The following is a 17521-nucleotide window of genomic DNA, read 5'->3' on the forward strand; positions in this document are numbered from 1 at the left end:
ACAACTAATTACATGATATAGTCGATGTGAGACTATTCTATATACAAATATTCTAACACTATGTATTTACAAATATCAACACTCCCCCTCAAGTTTGAGCATATAAGTCAAATGCATCAAGCTTGTTAAATATATAATTAGTTCGGGGACTTCTCAGAGATTTTGTAAACGCGTATGCCAATTGATCATTAGAATTGACAAAGCTTGTGACGATGTCACCTGACTCGATCTTCTCTCTAACAAAGTGACAGTCTATCTCAATATGTTTGGTCCTCTCATGGAAGACTGGATTTGAAGCAATGTGCAATGCAGCTTGATTATCACAAATAAATGTCATTGGTCTTACTTCTTCAATTTGAAGTTCCTTGAGCAACTGCTTTAACCAAATAAGTTCACATGTTGTCATTGCCATGACCCTATACTCTGCCTCAGCGCTTGATCTTGCAACTACGTTTTGTTTCTTACTTTTCCAGGATATAAGGTTTCCTCTAACAAGTACACAATACCCAGAGGTGGATCGTCTATCAATGGGTGACCCTGCCCAATCAGCATCAGAGTATTCAATTATCTGAGTATGTCTTTTATCTTCATACACTAAACCTTTTCCTGGAGCACATTTGATGTATCTCAGAATCCGGATAACAGCATCCATGTGTTCCTGACAAGGGGAATTTAAGAACTGACTTATCACACTAACCACAAAAGAAATGTTTGGACGTGTCACTGTGAGATAATTCAACTTTCCAACCAATCTCCTATACCTTCCTGAGTCAGATAGAGGCTCCCCCTAATTGGGTAGTAGTTTGACACTTGGATCAATAAGAGTATCAGTTGGTTTGACATTCAACAAACCTGTTTCTTCCAAAATATCCATAGCATATTTCCGCTCAGAAATCACCAAACCATCTTTAGATTGGGCTACCTCAATACCCAAGAAATAGCGGAGTTTACCAAGGTCTTTTGTCTGAAATTGATTCGAGAGATGTTGTTTTAACTGGAGTATACCCTCGCTGATCACTACCAGTCATGACAATATCATCTACGTACACAATAAGATAAATACACCCTTGGGCTGAGTGGCGATAAAAAACAGAATGGTCGGCTTCACTACGGACCATACTAAACTGTTGTACTACAACGCTAAATCTGCCGAACCAAGCTCTCGGAGATTGCTTAAGACCATAAAGAGACCTATGTAACCTACACACCATATTCAATGACTCCCTCTGAGCAACAAATTCAGATGGTTGCTCCATATATACTTCCTCTTCAAGATCACCATGTAAAAAAGCATATTTGATGTCAAGTTGATGAAGAGGCCAATGCCGAATGGCTGCAATGGCTAGAAGAAGTCTAACAAATGCCATCTTGGCTACAGGCGAGAAGGTATCACTATAATCCAATCCAAAAATATGAGTGTATCCTTTGGCTACCAAGCGAGCTTTAAATCGATCAATCTTACCATCTGGACCAACCTTCACTGTATAAAGCCAACGACAACCTACTAAAGATTTCTCAAGGGGTAGAGGAACCAGTTCCCAGGTACCACTGCTTTGAAGAGCACACATTTCATCAATCATTGTTTGCCTCCACTCAGGATGAGATAATGCTTCACCTGGAGTTTTAGGAATAGAAACAGAAGACAAAGAAGACAAACAAGTATACTGCAAAGGGGAAAGACGATGATAACATAAATCAATATAATATGGAGACGGATTCCGTGTTTAATGTATACCTTTTTGAAGGGCAATCGGAAGATCGGACTCAGGTTGCAGGATCGGATTCGGTGATGACGAAGGCGTCGGAGGAGAGTCTGCAATGACCTCAAGGACAGGTATGACCTCAGGGACGGGGGGACGACAGACGTTGGGCGACGACGCTGATATGTTTGAAGTGGTCGAGAAGTAGGGGGTCAGGAGCCATGGACTGATGGGGGATAATGGTAGACGGGACATTAATAACTGCCGGAAAAGGTGTGTGAGTACTTTCTTGAAGAGGTTCCGGAGATACTGGGTTGGACCCGAAATATGGAACAAACTCGAAGAAGGTAACATCGGCCGATATGAGGTATCGTTGTAGAGTATGAGAATAACAACGATAACCCTTTTGGGAACGATGATAACCAAGAAAGACACACTTTAATGATCGAGCTGCTAGTTTATCAAGACCAGGGGAGAGATTGTGTACAAAACACGTTGACCTGAATACTCGAGGAGGAATTGGGTGGAGAGGAGAATTTGGAAACATGATTGAATGAGGGATTTTATTATTAAGGACAGATGAGGGCATGCGATTTATGAGGTAACATGCCGCGAGCACCACATCCCCCCAAAAACGGAGAGGAACATTACCATGGATAAGTAGGGTCTGAGTGGTTTCTACAAGATGCCGATTTTTGCGTTCGGCTACCCCGTTTTGTTGGGGTGTATGAGGGCAAGATGTTTGGTGCAGAATACCATTGGATAACATAAAAGTTTGAAACTGTTGGGATAAATATTCACATGCATTGTCACTTCTTAAAGTACGAATAGACAAACCAAATTGGGTTCTTATTTCTCGATAAAATTGTTCAAAAATAGAAAACAATTTAGATCTGTTCTTCATTAAAAATAGTCATGTGCAATGTGAAAAATCATCAATAAAAGTTACAAAATATCTAGACTCAAAAGTCGACACGATACGAATGTGTGATTGGGCCTAACTCAACCCTACAAAACCGGTTAGTAGAGTGAGGACTGCCTTCATTTATAAACACATGTTCAGACCATATATTGTCCGATGTGGGACTCTTAACACACCCCCTCACGCCCAGGACTGGACATCTGGAGCGTGGAAATAAATGGTGGGTGACCCGATAGCGGAAACCATAGTAGGTGGCCCACCGGATCTTAAATGAGGCTCTGATACCATATTGAATTAGGAGAGACTAAGAGACATTTAGGTTAAACCGTGTGTTTTAAAAGCACTACGGAGACTTTATTATATAGAGAGAGATTACAACTAATTACATGATATAGTCGATGTGGGACTATTCTATATACAAATATTCTAACACTATGTATTTACAAATATCAACATATATAATCACAAGTTAACATATGAGAAAAGAGATTGTAGGAATCCCTGAAACTATTGAGAAAGTTTTTCTCGGTAATTCTGAAAGTTAGAAAACAAACAACGAAAACCTGGTAGTTTGTATGATTCTTCCTCAATCGGTACTCTTAATGTCTTTAATACTCTTCCGATAGAGAGAAGACATAAATGACTTGTGTGTGATATATTGAGAACCATAGTCTATATATAGGACGGTGATCAATTAAGGTTCCCATTATTCCAAAATGGATCATGCTGACGTCCACTCATATTTGAGTTCATATCCAATTAATTAATTACTAAATAGATATCTAAATAGCCTTTTAAATTTATTTGACCACTTAATCAATTAAGATTCTTAATTTTATAAATATCTAATATAATTAAAATATATATGCTCACATGATAATTATTGGAATATAATAATTAAGTAATATCTAAATTATAAAATATTTCAACAACCTCCCACTTGGACAATATATCACAATTATTTAGGCATGCATCTAAATGTTATTTATCTTTAGATTTTAACTTTATAATCGGGTTCACCTCATACATCAATAAGGATTTGGATCCTCTAACTTTCACTTCCCTAACTTTCTCTCTATCTCTCTTGATTTACTTTCTTTCACATATTTTCCCCTCCAAAATCAACATCATTATATCCTTTATTTCATTCAAAAATTACCTAAAGTTACTCTAACTTTTCCTCCCAAAAGTTAGAGAATCTTGGTCCCATCAATAATGAGACCATCGCGGTTGTTGTCACTGACGTATAACGTGATAGAACCCCGACGACCATCACATCAATGTATTTGATGACATAGATCGATATGGATGAGTGACATGGAAATTTCATGTAATGTGACCTCTGAATCATGTCTATTTCCATCTGGTCCAACTGAATTCTTTATTGAGATCAAACTGAAGTTTGCAAATTCAATATTTGCACAAAATATATAGAAATGGTTATAACAATAATAACCTCATAAACTTTATTTCTGCAGATAATCTTAACATAAAGTCTGTATCAATATCAAAACAATATTATAAAATATAAAGAATGAGTGACTCTCACTAATCTAATACATCCTTAGTGACACCAATCATATGAAATACCTTATATGTCAAGTCTTTGATTAGTAGTCAGCTAGCATAAAATTTCTATCTATATGTTCTATCCTTCAAAAATAACAACCTATAAGTCAATGAACTTTATAAAACAGTTATTGAAACATTATCCGACTGACTTATGTCACAATATAGCTCGAGTTGTCTTTCAAAATCTTTTACTATATGCAACCAAGTGACATAAATAGTTATAGTTATTTCTTGAGTTATGATTCCCATTATATATAGACATCCAAAAAAGATCAGAGTCGAACATTCTAATGATCTCCAAATTATTCGATCTCTAATATGTGAGCATAATTTCTTCTGTTCTCTATAACAATCCTTATGGTTACCTCATTTCAACAATTCAAATTTTGAATTTTCGTATCTGCCAAATGCTCTCGTTATATATACGCTTATTCCGGATGCATATACGTAAGATAATACATAAGATTCCCAAAAATCGAATAAGTATAAAAAATTTAATTTTCTAAATTTTCAGATTCTTTTATTTTGGACAATGATAGAGACTCAATAGTCTCTTTTGATAAGTGAGACATACCCTAGTTTATTGTCTTTTATGTCAGTTTTATTTTCAACTTTATATATATATATATATATATATATATATATATATATATATATATATATATATATATATATATATATATATATATATATATATATATATATATATATATATATCTTTTGTGATAACCGGGTGATACCTTGAGAATAATCTCTAAGTATCTAAATACCTAATGCAAAAGAGATGTGCCTAAGATCTTTCATCATTAAAGTTTGTTAGAGATTTATCAGTTTTACACAACAATCATATATCCTTGCTGACTAAATAAAATAAAAGCGACACATTAAACTAAGAACATAAATTTACTCCCACTAGACTTGTAAAACCCAATAATTTTTCATAATAGACATCTAAAAACCAAACGAGACAATTACATATCAAATATTATGATATCACTAATGAGACAATTTCATTAACTGGTAAATAATTTTTATTTATTCGCAAACTATGAACTTTGTATTTATTGACACAATTTTTTTTTGTTGCACCATATCGTATGAGAAAGAGAAGCTTGAATGAATGAGAAACTTGAATATATTAGAAAGATCTTAAATGATAGACACTTGAATGGGCGTGAGAGCTCAAATGTTTTGTTTAGTATTTTTTAGAAAAACAAGAAGGAGGAAAAGAGAAGGATCTGGTGCGAGTATATTAAACAAAAGTGTCTCTGGATGCATCTCCGAACCACCCATTGAATTTTAAATTAATGATGTTTACGAAGATGTATCTTCGGATTAACCTTTTATGCGTACAAATATGTATCTCCGAACTAAATTTTAGCATAATAGAGTGCCTCATCAATTTGCAGTGAGCAATGTTTAAAAAAATGTGCGTACAAGATGCATTTCCATATGTTATAAGCACTCATAACTTTCATAATGGTGGGAAGCACCTTTAAGAATGAAAAAAGTAATATCATACTACTTTTGTTTGCAATATATATATATATATATATATATATATATATATATATATATATATATATATATATATATATATATATATATATATATATATATATATATATAAGAAAATAGATCGGTAAAATCATATATGATTGCTTTACAATTGGCTAGTTGTGTAGTTGAATTAATATTAGATAAAATTACATAGAATGTCATTTGAGTTATTTCTGCATAACAGGTTGATTTTCTAAGTTTTTCTTGTAAAAAATTTGGTCATTTAAGTTACCAAAAGTGTACATCATATTGTATGCACACATTTTATCTATTCACAAATCATGAATTTTGTATTTATTGACACAATTTTTTTCCGTTGCACCATATTGTATGAGAAAGAGAAGCTTGAATGGATGAGAAACTTAAATAGATTAGAAATATCTTAAATGATAGACACTTGAATGGGTGTGAGAGCTCGAATATTTTTTTAGTATTTTTTAGAAAAATAAGAAGGAGGAAAAAAGAAGGGTCTGACGCGAGTATATTAAACAAAAGCGTCTATGGATGCATCTCCGAACCATCCATTGAATTTTAAATTAATGGTGTTTACGAATATGCATCTTCGGATTAACCTTTTATGCGTACAAATATGTATCTTCGAATTAAATTTTAGCATAATAGAGTGCCTCATCAATTTGCAGTGAGCGATGTTTAAAAAAAGGTACATATGAGATGCATTTCCATATGCTAGAAGCCCTCGTAACTTTCACGATGGTGGGAAGCACCTTTAAGGATGAAAGTAATATCATATTACTTTTGTTTGCACAATATATATAAGAAAATAGATCGGTAAAATCATATATGATTGTTTCACAATTGGCTAGTTGTGTAGTTGAATTAATATTAGATAAAATTACATAGGACGTCATTTGAGTTATTTTTGCATAACAGGTTGATCTTTTAAGTTTTTCTTGTAAAAAATCTTGTTATTTAAGTTATCAAACGTGTGCATCGGTACCCTTTTTAACAGAGTATTGTAGATGTAGTTATTTTGAGTGACATGAAAATGATGAAGTGCAATTAAAAATACAACAATCACACATTTTTAACAGTTTAAAATGTCAGGAATGTGAGCTTGAATTTTAAAATATTTTTTAATATAATTTATTTATGAACGTCAATATTTCTTAAATTATTTTATTTTTGTTGTAGCTCACGTAAACCATGGTATTAGATTCTTCATTGAAAGATGTTCGAATTACTTACAATATTATTCATATAAATACTACTTCAACAGATGATAAATACTTTCAGTGATTTGCATAATTTGTCTAAGCCATATTTTATTTCTTCTATAACGAACGCCAACATGTTAGATTTTTTTTCCGCCTTCCTTTTTAAAGTTAGAACTTTTTGATCCTTGCAATTTTGGTCTTTATCCATATTTTTAGAACAAGAATTTAAAACTAAGGATGTTGAAGTATGCCTTAAATTTTTTGTTGATAAAGAGATAAAAAAACGTATTTGAAGATTGCATAAATAAAAAAAATCATAAATTCTAGAAAGTATTTCAAAAAGTCATAGATTCTGAAATTGGGGCAAAAAACAGAGATGGTGGTGTCGAACCTGCGACGGTGGTTGGCGGAGGTCAGGCGAGCGGTGACCAAAAGTCGGTACGCGTAGCCGACGTCCGAATTTGGGATCGGCGCCGGAGCCACGATAGTCGGCCCTAAAATCCGTACGATGATAGAAGTTCGGGGTGGCGGTTTGCAGTGTGGTGGCCAAAATCTGTACGACCGCGAGTCAGCGACGACAGTCAGCGGAGGGTCTGTACGGTCGGCGACAATGTTTGTACACTGTTTGGATTTTTCTAGACACTTCAGCTAGTTTTCTCGGTTTACGTGTTTCTGGCATCTTCGTTTCAGTTCATGAATCCATTTGCTAATGGGTTATATTTTTGAGCTTTTTTTATAGATCTGTTAGGTTTTAGCAATTATATATATGACTCTTCTTTTATTATTTTTGGATGACAATGTTGAGAGCTTTAAAGAAAAAGGAAGAAATAAGGGGTTAGGACAAAGGAAAACTTTTAGAGTTATCTAGAAGAATCAAACAATACTTCTTAATGCCTTGAGTTTGTGTATTGAGAGTTTGAGAAATATGGTTTATTCTTGAGAACACTGAAGACTATTTTCTTGTAACTCATTTGTAATCTCTTGTAACAAATTTTGGAGTATATTAAATTGGAGAGCCGCTCTCTCCCCTAGGCGTAGATCATTTGATCGAACAGGGTAAACAAATTTTTTGTGGTTCTCACCTTATTTTATCTTCTTATGCTAAATTAACTACTTATTGGCTACTATTGTTGAAGGCTATTTATTTTGGTTGCTATCGTTCTTTGTCCCCACTCACCAAATTTCTTAATGTGAATTGAACCTTACCATTTTCATAACAATTGACGTCCATCGCGGGGTAAAGGGATATTGTTTACAAGTGAGTAACATGGGTAAATGGGAGATCAAGAAATTTTATGGAAACAACGAGTTTGAGTTATAGAAAGTAAAGATGGGAACACTTTTAATTCAAGAGAAGTGTGTTGATTCTTTAAGGGGATAGGCGTTGGTGCTTGCTAGGCCTACATCAGCAAAGAAGATCAAGATGATGGATAAGGCGAATAGTATCATTATCTTGTGCCTCGGGGATAAAGTTCTAAGAGAAGTTACAAAGGATAAAATTGTGGCTGCAATGAGGGGAAAACTTGAGTTATTGAATATTGTTTTAATCGGGGTGTTACAAATATGACCAAGTCTTTAGCTCACATGTTGTGTTTGAAACAACAATGTTATTCATTTCGAATGGTGGAGAACGAATCCATAGTGGAACAATTGACAAATTTTTACAAGATTATTGATGATCTTGAGAATATTGAGGTAAGGATTTATGATGAGGACAATATTTTACTCTTGTTGAGTTCATTACTCATATCTTTTAAGCACTTTAATTATGCCTTTTTTATGGTAAGGAAGGTACTATTACTTTGGATGATGTCCAAACAGCGGTGAAATCTGAAGAATTTTCAAAGTCGGAAGATTTAAAGATTGATTATAGTGGCGAATGCTCGACTGTCTCAAGAGGAGGAAGTGAGCACAAAGGGATGTCCAAATCAAAGAGGGTTGACAAGTAAAAGATACAATATTTTAACTGTTAAAAAACCAATCATTCCAAGAAGGATTATCCCGAGAGAAAGGTTAGTGATGATTTTGTTCAAGTTGCAATTGCCTTATATGAGGATGGTTACAAGAGTGTTGATGCACTGGTGGTGTCGAGTTTAGAGACTGAAGATAGTTGGGTCATAGACTCGGGTTGCTCTTATCATATGTGTTTGAGAATATAATATTTTGAAACTTTGAAACTGGAGCAAGGTGAAGTAGTTCGCCTTGGTGACACACAAAGCTTGTAAAGTTTAATGTATTGGTACAATCAGACTTAAAATGTCCGATGATCATGAGTTTTTTCTTCAAAATGTGAGGCATGTTCCAGAACTCAAGGGGGATTTGTTATCCATAAGCATGTTTAATGATCTAGGCTATTGCACTAGAGTTGAACGTGGAATGTTAAAGATTTTGCATGATAAAGTGATCATTGTTAAATGGTCTAAAACATGTGATCTATATATTTTAGAAGGTTCAAATGTTGTTGTTCACTCACTATTAACTAATGAAGGTTTTCATGGTAAGAAAAGGCTATGAGATTTGAGGTCAAGGCATGATGATTGCATGAAAGTTGTTTCCATAACAATAAGGGATAAAGATGCATGAAATCATTGAGTTGTCATTGAGTTTATGTGGTAAAGTTAGTGTTAAAGCAACTTACTTAGTTGGTAGATAGTTATTTCAGATAAAGAATAGTAAAAACCAAGGGACAATTTTTTTAGGTATGGTGGAAAAAATAAGTTTGAGGCAGAGTTTCCTACTATGGATAATAGTAGTAGTAAGAAAACAATTATAAAGGACTCTTATTATCATCTGACTCATGATAATGTAATGAGGGAGATTGTAACACCTCAAAGGGATAAGTATGCTAACCTTGAGGTTATGCTTTGAATGTGGCTGAAGGGTTGCAAATTTCAGAAAGAGAAACCTTTAATAAGGCATTCGAAAGCAGTTGGAGTCAATGATGGTTAAAGAACCATTCTTGTGGGCTTGTAAGATTACATGGGAATAAAAAGGCGACTGGGAACAAGTGGATGATAGTGGCGATATCAAAATTCAAGGGTGCATTGAATTTGATTAAGGTTGTTGAACAATGTTTCAATTTGATAGAGATCAGTAAGGTGGTTGATGGTTAAATTGACATCACCACTGTTTCAAGTCAAGGTGGAGATTATTGAAGTATGTCTTAAAACCTTTGCTGACGAAGAGAAAGAAAACATATTTGAAGATTGCATAAACCAGAAAATCATAAATTCCAAAAAGTCACAAGTTTTGAAATCGGGGCGAAAAACAGAGATGGTGGTGCATGAGCCGCAGTGGTGGCAGCAGAGCTCCAGCGAGCGGTGACTAGAAGTCGACGGTGGAGCCACGAAGGTGGCGTCCAAAATCGAGATCGGCAGCAGTAACAGTGGTCGACATGTGGCACCATAATCCATACGGTGGCAGAGGGTCGCAAAAGTCTGACAGGTGGGGGTCCGAGGCCAAAATCCATACGCATGCGGGTCATCGACGACCTTCAACGAATGATCCGTACATTCGGTGGCAGTGTCCATACAATGTTAGAATTTCTCTCTCGATATTTTAGCTAGTTTTCTCAATTTACATGTCTTAGGCCTTTTCGGTTCGGTTCATGAGTCCATTTGCTAATGTGTTGTATTTTTGGGCCTTTTTATAATTCCGTTAAGTTTTGACAATTATGAATATGTGTCTCTTTTGTTATTATTTTGGTGTGAGAATCTTGAGAGCTTTAAAGCAAAAAGGAGAAATAAGTGTTTGGGGCAAATGTAATATTTTAGAGTTATCCAGAAGAATCGTCTTGGATTTGTGTGATTATGATTGAGAGTTGAAGAGATTGAAAAGCAGTTGAGTAAAAAATAAGGCTTGCTTTTGGAAACTCTGAAAGCTATTTTATTATAACTTATTTGTAATTTCTTCTAACAACTTTTGGAGTATAGTTAATTGAAGAACTTTTCTCGATTTGATCGATAAACAAATATTTTGTATTTCTTGCTTTATTTTGTTTCTTTATGCTAAATTCACTATTTATTGATTATTATTGTTGAAGCCATTTATTTTAACTGCTACTGTTCTTTGTCTTTGAATTAAACCTTATCATTTTTACAAGAAAGGTTAATAAGCATATTATTTGGAGTTTGAAAATATAATTTAACATCAAAATTAAAAAAAAACGTTATACTAGATCAGGAGACCAAAAATAAGACGATAAAAAATACAATTAAACTTCAATCAACATAATAAATTAGTTTATTGAACTAGTAGTAAATCCAACAAAAGGAGTGTCAAAATAAGACGATAAAAATACAATTGAACTTTAATTAACATAATAAATTAATTTACTGAAATTAGTTTGTAATTTAAATCAACTCAAAATACTTATTTCTATAATTTATCTTATAATTTTTCATGATAAATAAGATGATAAAAAGTACAATTAAACTTCAATTAATATAATAAATTAGTTTATTGAAACTAATAGTAAATCCAACAAGAGGAGTGTTAAAATAAGACGATAAAAATACAATTAAACTTCAATTAACATAATAAATTAGTTTATTGAAACTAGTTTGTAATTTAAATCAACTCAAATTACTTTGTTCTACAATTTATCTTATAATTTTTTAGGTGTAATTTGAATATTTTCTATAGATAGATGTGACCTAATAAATTAATATCATAAATTAAATAGAATTGAATTATAATTAAAATCTCTTATAAATTTTAACGTTATATATTAATTTACACACGCATTCGTTATGTTCACATACATATTCACACATATTAAATATAAACAAATAGATAAATTTGAAAAAAATATATTATATTATATTATTTTTGATTAATATACGAGGACTTAATATTATATTTGAATGTTGAAAAAAGAGAAAGAAAGAATAAAAAATTTGATAAAAAAGTTGTTGATTAAGATATGTCACCTATTTGAAATATTAATTTTAAAAAAATATTGTAAGTTACAATTTAATAATTCTCCTATTAAGAGAAAAAAACTTACACAAAACACATTTTCTTTACCTATTTATATTTTTCAAAAATTTCCTTACTTATTTAATATCAACTAAAAAACAATTTGAACATCATTATATATATATATAATTAAAATAATAGAGTATATATAATTAAAAAATAGAAAATAAGTATACTCTCTAAGAGATGCAATTTATAATAAAAGAGTATCATAAAATAAATGAATTATTTTAATTTTAAATACATTTTTTAAAATTTACTCTTTAATTAGTATTTTTTTATTTTATTTATTTATTCATTTTTTTAATCGGTCAAAAATGGTCAAATCGATCAAACTAATTGTTGGAAGGAAAAAATAATATTTAATTTTCTTCTTATTCTCCACTCAATTAAATAAAAGTAGAGAAAAGTTAACCTTTCTTTCGTTTTACTTTCGCTCCTACCAAACAAGAAAAACAAATAGCATCTTCCTCTAGATTCACTTTTATTTCCTTTTGATTTGTTTCCTTTCACTTTCTTCTACCTCATCTAAGACGAAACCGTTTTCAAAGCCCTAACACAAGAAAACTCCATAGAAAAACCGCGTTTGGCATTGTATCAGAAACGAGTTGGAGCTGTACTGAACTCAACTGGCCGGAAAACGCACCGGAGTTGGTCTTCGACCGCCACATCCAGTACCTGAGTCCAGGTTTTCATTTTTTTCATTCTAAGGATTTTTCTTCTCCTCTTCTGTAACGTGCGTTTGGACGCGATACAAGCGCGATCTGCGGTTGCGATAGCCATCCACCCCTGCCAAAGGCGACGCTGAACCGCAATTCCGTGTTGAAGCTGCGCAGTTGACTGCATAGTTAGTTCCAATTCACTGATTTGAATTGTATGAGAGTGTTATTTACGCATAGAACAATACTGGTTGATTGATGGTGAAACAATGTTGAGTTACTGGATTAATTGTTTAATCTGTTAGATTCAGTGGATACTCTTTCTCGCTCACTCTTGCTTTTTTTGAAGTTTTGTTTTAGTTTATGATTACTTTTTCTGCTAGAAAGGCACCTTAGAAAAGTTAATTTCCTGTTAGAAGTTCAATTCATGTATATTTTTGTCAAATATTTCATTTGTCAATGTTTCTGGTTGTTTTGATTTGTACTTCATGTGCTCTTGGTGAATGAGTGGATTTTGGTTTCTCATTTTGTGTTCTAAAACATTAATTTGTGTTGTATTCATTGCTTGCTAGCAGATGTCTCGAGTTGAAGAACTTTGGGAGCGGTTAGTTCGGGCTGCTTTGAGAAGGGAAAGAACTCGTGATGATGCATTTGGGCAACCTGCTGGTGGAATTGCTGGAAATGTGCCATCTGCGCTTGCTAAAAATAGAGATATTGATGAAATTTTAAGAGTTGCAGATGAAATTCAGGACGATGCTCCTACAGTTTCTCGAATATGTAGGTGTTCATGCTGTTTTTATCTCGTGCTTTATCTATGCCCATTCTATATGAAAAGTCTTCTATTATATTGTATTTGCTATTTTCCTTACCACATCACAACTTTAGAAGCTATATGAAGTATTTTGATTGTATATTATCTCTAACTTTCTCCTGTGATAGGTGGATTATAGGAAAATGTTAATTGATGAAAAACGTTAAAAGTCTTTTTAATGAAAACCCTTTTGTTTTAGAATGTTTTTATACGTTTCAATTTGACCACTAAGATCCTCTAGAGTCTATATCAATTCTTCTTTCTTAATCATTCTTACTTTTTGCAGTATGCGAGCATGCGTATTCATTATCTCAAAATTTGGACCCCAACAGTGAAGGCCGAGGTGTTTTACAATTCAAGACCGGTTTGATGTCTGTCATTAAGGTAATATTGAATGACTAGCTTTACGTAGCTCATTGGAGCACTTGAACTCTGAGTAATAGTATGTTTTATTTGTCCATGATTCTGTATTACAGCTCAGGCTTGGTTGGTATGTTAGAATTTTGCTGCACGCTCTGTGAAAGCTCTACTATGAAATGTTTACACCATTTAGCTTTGTGTTTTATAATCTTATTGCATGATTTATATTTTTCATATAGTTCTTGAGAGTTTTTCCTTTTAGTCATTTTGATAACTAGTTCATACTGGCTTTTGTATAATGCAATGTTATCAGGATCTTTAGATCAAACTATGTTTTTGAATATTTGCAACTATGACCTCACCACTTCATATCTTGGGGCACACGCTCTAGAATAGTTATTAAGACCCTACCATTTCATTGAGAGATAGCTATACAGTGTAGCTGTTTTATAAAATATCGAAGCTGTTAAATCACCCATATTTTTACAATTTTAAAGGATTCAGCGTCCTCATTTTATCTTTGTTTTTTTGTTTACATTTTCAGCAAAAGCTGGCTAAAAGGGAAGTTGGAACCATAGATAGAAGTCAGGACATTGCCCGATTACAGGAGTTCTACAAGAGTTACAGAAAGAAAAATAATGTGGATAAATTACTTGAGGAGGAAATGCAATTGAGGGAATCTGGTGCTTTCAGCCGTAATCTTGGCGAGTATGTTTCTGACTGATATGTGTATTGTCTATTTAGATGAATATTATTCTCCCTTCTTGCCAGTGTTATTGAATATCCGCCATGGCGGAATATCAACTGTGGTTTTTGGGCTGGCCGCAACGGTAAATATTGGCCAATGTTGCTGGTTTTTCCGCCATAATCCACAATGACGATGCCAAAAAGCAGCCAATATGGCGGGACTTTAGCTCTCCGCCATGGACTGCCATCCGTCATCGATAACACTGCTCTTTGCCACCCCCTTCTTACATTAAGTCTTTCATGCTGAATACAGGTTGGAGCGTAAGACTGTGAAGAGGAAAAGGGTTTTTGCTACCTTAAAGGTTTTAGGAACAGTACTTGAGCAGTTGAGTGAAGAAATTCCTGATGAGGTTCGGTTCTTCCTTCTCTGAACTAATGTGATCTATTAATATGATTATGTTATAAGGTATTCATTCCAAGTAGTATAAAAAGTGAAAAATCAGGATTTGAGAGAATACCATATTCAATGATTTCTGAAATGTGTAGTGTAGTTCATTGAGTTATGGGTTCTCAATTAAATCCCTATTGTAGAGTTCACAAATCTGTAGGGACTCTAATCTTAGAAATATCACAGCTGCCAGTTTCACATAAGCCCTATTAGTAATAGTGCAGTACAACATAAACTACTTAACAGAAACTGTGCAAGCACTTGTACCCTATAATTATATACTCTAACACCAATATATGATTTTGAGTGGACACTAATTTTGCAATATTCTCTTGCTTCTTTTAATTTTTTAAATTGTTATAAAATAACTGAAGTGGATGGGATAAATTTTTGCATGGGAACTGCTGATAAATAATAACTTTGTAAAAGCGGCGGCGACTTTTTACTTAATACTCCTGTTCCCCAATGAGTGACCCATTTGTAAAAAACATTTGTCTTGGAATGAATGATCCTTTCCATTTGTAAAACTATTAATTACTTGTTTTTTTTCAAACTGCACTCTCTTATTTTATACTACATGCATCACTTTCAAGTCAATCTCTTCCACTTTGCATTTATGGTAATGGTGAATGCACCAATACTTGACAAGGGTAATTTAGTAAGAGTACTATTTTTTTTCTTTCATTTGTACATTTTCTGAATTTTGTCTGAATTTGCCAAATAGGCCACACTCGTTATATAACATAAAGGAGTACTTTCCTTTAATCTGTATCAGAATGGATGATCTTCCCATTGTTTTAATCCTACTACTTTTCATTGGATTCTACTATTATTTCTGTCTGCTTTGCTACTTCATATTAGCTTCTATTTTTAGTTTTGTATGGTCTTTGAAACCTGATATATTTCTGTACCACAGTAAAACATGGTGTTTCCAGAGTAAAGCTTTCAAGACGTAATTATTAATTATTTTTACTAGTATAATAAAATCTTATCTAATAGGTGGTGTCACAATAGTTTATTATTAGCCTTTTGTTACTGCATTGTTGAAGGATTTTTGAATGGAGATAGAAGTGCTCTATTGAACAATCTAATGTTTGCTGTATTTTTTGATAGAAGCTGCTATGGTGTATTTGTTTAGTTTTGGAGGATGCCTGATTTCATCAGGATTAGTATTGTTGTTATAGTTCCTTTTTTTAATAATTTTGTTTTGATTGTATTGCTTCATTTTTTTTTATCGGTGTAATAGCATCGTGATGAGGAGTGAGGTAAGATGTTTTTTATGTTAAAAAAAGGTGTGCATGTAAGCTGGAGTCTTGAAACATTTTTTTTTTTAAATATTATTTATATTTCTGAACTGGGAACAACTCTTAAACTGTTTTATCTTCGTTGCAGCTTAAGCGGGTCATGGAATCAGATTCTGCATCAACCGAGGATCTGATTGCTTACAACATCATCCCTATAGATGCTGCTTCTTCAACAAATGCTATTGCTTTTTTCCCTGAGGTTCTTGAGCTTCTTTATTTAAGATCCCATTTATTTTTGATGGCTTCTTACCTGGAATTTTCCGTTGTTAGGTGCAAGCAGCAGTTTCGTCTCTGAAGTATTTCAATGGCTTGCCTGAACTGCCCAGGGCCTATTTCATCCCTCCTACAAGGAATGCCAACATGTTAGATTTTCTGCAGTATACTTTTGGATTTCAGGTCTGTATAAGTGGGGTTTTTATTTAGTGTCAGTTGTCAAGTCAAGATTGGTCTTGTTCTTTCAAGTTTCATTTATTCTTTTTGTTTTTTGGTTTGAATTAGCCTTTCTTTATTTCTAATATGTGAAACCAAAATGTCGTATCTATTAAAATATATTAGTCTTGGTACGCTAATACTAGTATTGGCTGGGCATCAACACTTATACACACTTTTAGAGTCCCTTTGCATGCATATATGTTTTGGGAGGCCAACTAGAGTTACTGGCTTCATGTGTACCATTTTGTCTCAAAACAAGGGGTGGGAAGTTGCAAGTTGCACTAACATTGTGAACTAAATATCAATACCAACATCCTATCAGAGGAATAATGTGATCTCATCAATACCAACATCCTATCAGAGGAACAATGTGATCTCTACAGAGCTGTAACTAGTCTGTATTTGTCCATTTATGTACTCCTATGTATACAAATGATCTGACATTATAAAAGCTGTGGAATTGCCAATGGCATTGTCAAGAAAGAGCCTTTGATGGTTGAGAGATGAGACTTCTGTTGAGATTTTAAGGTTTAAATCTGATTGAATTGGCAGTAAATGATGAGGAGATTGTATTAAAATTTTAAGGTTCAAATCTGGTTGAGTTGGCAGTAAATGACGAAGAGACTATTTCTCTGGATCACCCAGGTTTCTAATAACCTTAGTCTCAATTTTAAAACTTACGCTGGATGAAAGGATTCTAGAAAGTAGAAAAGGAATTTCCGATGTAAAAATCATGATGCATGTATAATAAACGTAGTAATTTTTGTTTTGCTGGATTGGATTTTCTTCCACTGATATTATTTGGTGGCACTGCATAATTGGATTCTAAAGCAATGGCTTCATTCAATCTGAAAATTAAAAGTAATTTGATTGGAACTCTTTACTATTGTGATTATCGGTGTTCTTTCTGA

At 33.3% G+C, this 17521-nt stretch overlaps 1 protein-coding gene across 3 annotated transcripts in view; it reads left to right on the top strand.

Moving 5' to 3' along the window:
• LOC127096967 (callose synthase 9) overlaps window positions 1-17521 on the top strand; it is a 51381-nt gene that overhangs the window by 955 nt on the left and 32905 nt on the right. Inside the window, exons 1-7 of one of the 3 annotated variants that reach the window (XM_051035494.1) lie at window positions 12365-12597; window positions 13144-13345; window positions 13666-13763; window positions 14284-14447; window positions 14740-14836; window positions 16267-16377; window positions 16449-16574. In XM_051035494.1, the coding sequence (XP_050891451.1) occupies window positions 13144-13345; window positions 13666-13763; window positions 14284-14447; window positions 14740-14836; window positions 16267-16377; window positions 16449-16574 (798 nt within the window). In that variant the 5' untranslated portion in view covers window positions 12365-12597. Of the gene's footprint in view, window positions 1-12364; window positions 12757-13143; window positions 13346-13665; window positions 13764-14283; window positions 14448-14739; window positions 14837-16266; window positions 16378-16448; window positions 16575-17521 lie in introns of those variants that run through there. The other 2 variants (XM_051035493.1, XM_051035492.1) reach the window with 2 other exon arrangements.

This window comes from Lathyrus oleraceus, chromosome 6 (genome assembly GCF_024323335.1).
Source record: "Lathyrus oleraceus cultivar Zhongwan6 chromosome 6, CAAS_Psat_ZW6_1.0, whole genome shotgun sequence".
NCBI lineage: Eukaryota > Viridiplantae > Streptophyta > Magnoliopsida > Fabales > Fabaceae > Lathyrus > Lathyrus oleraceus.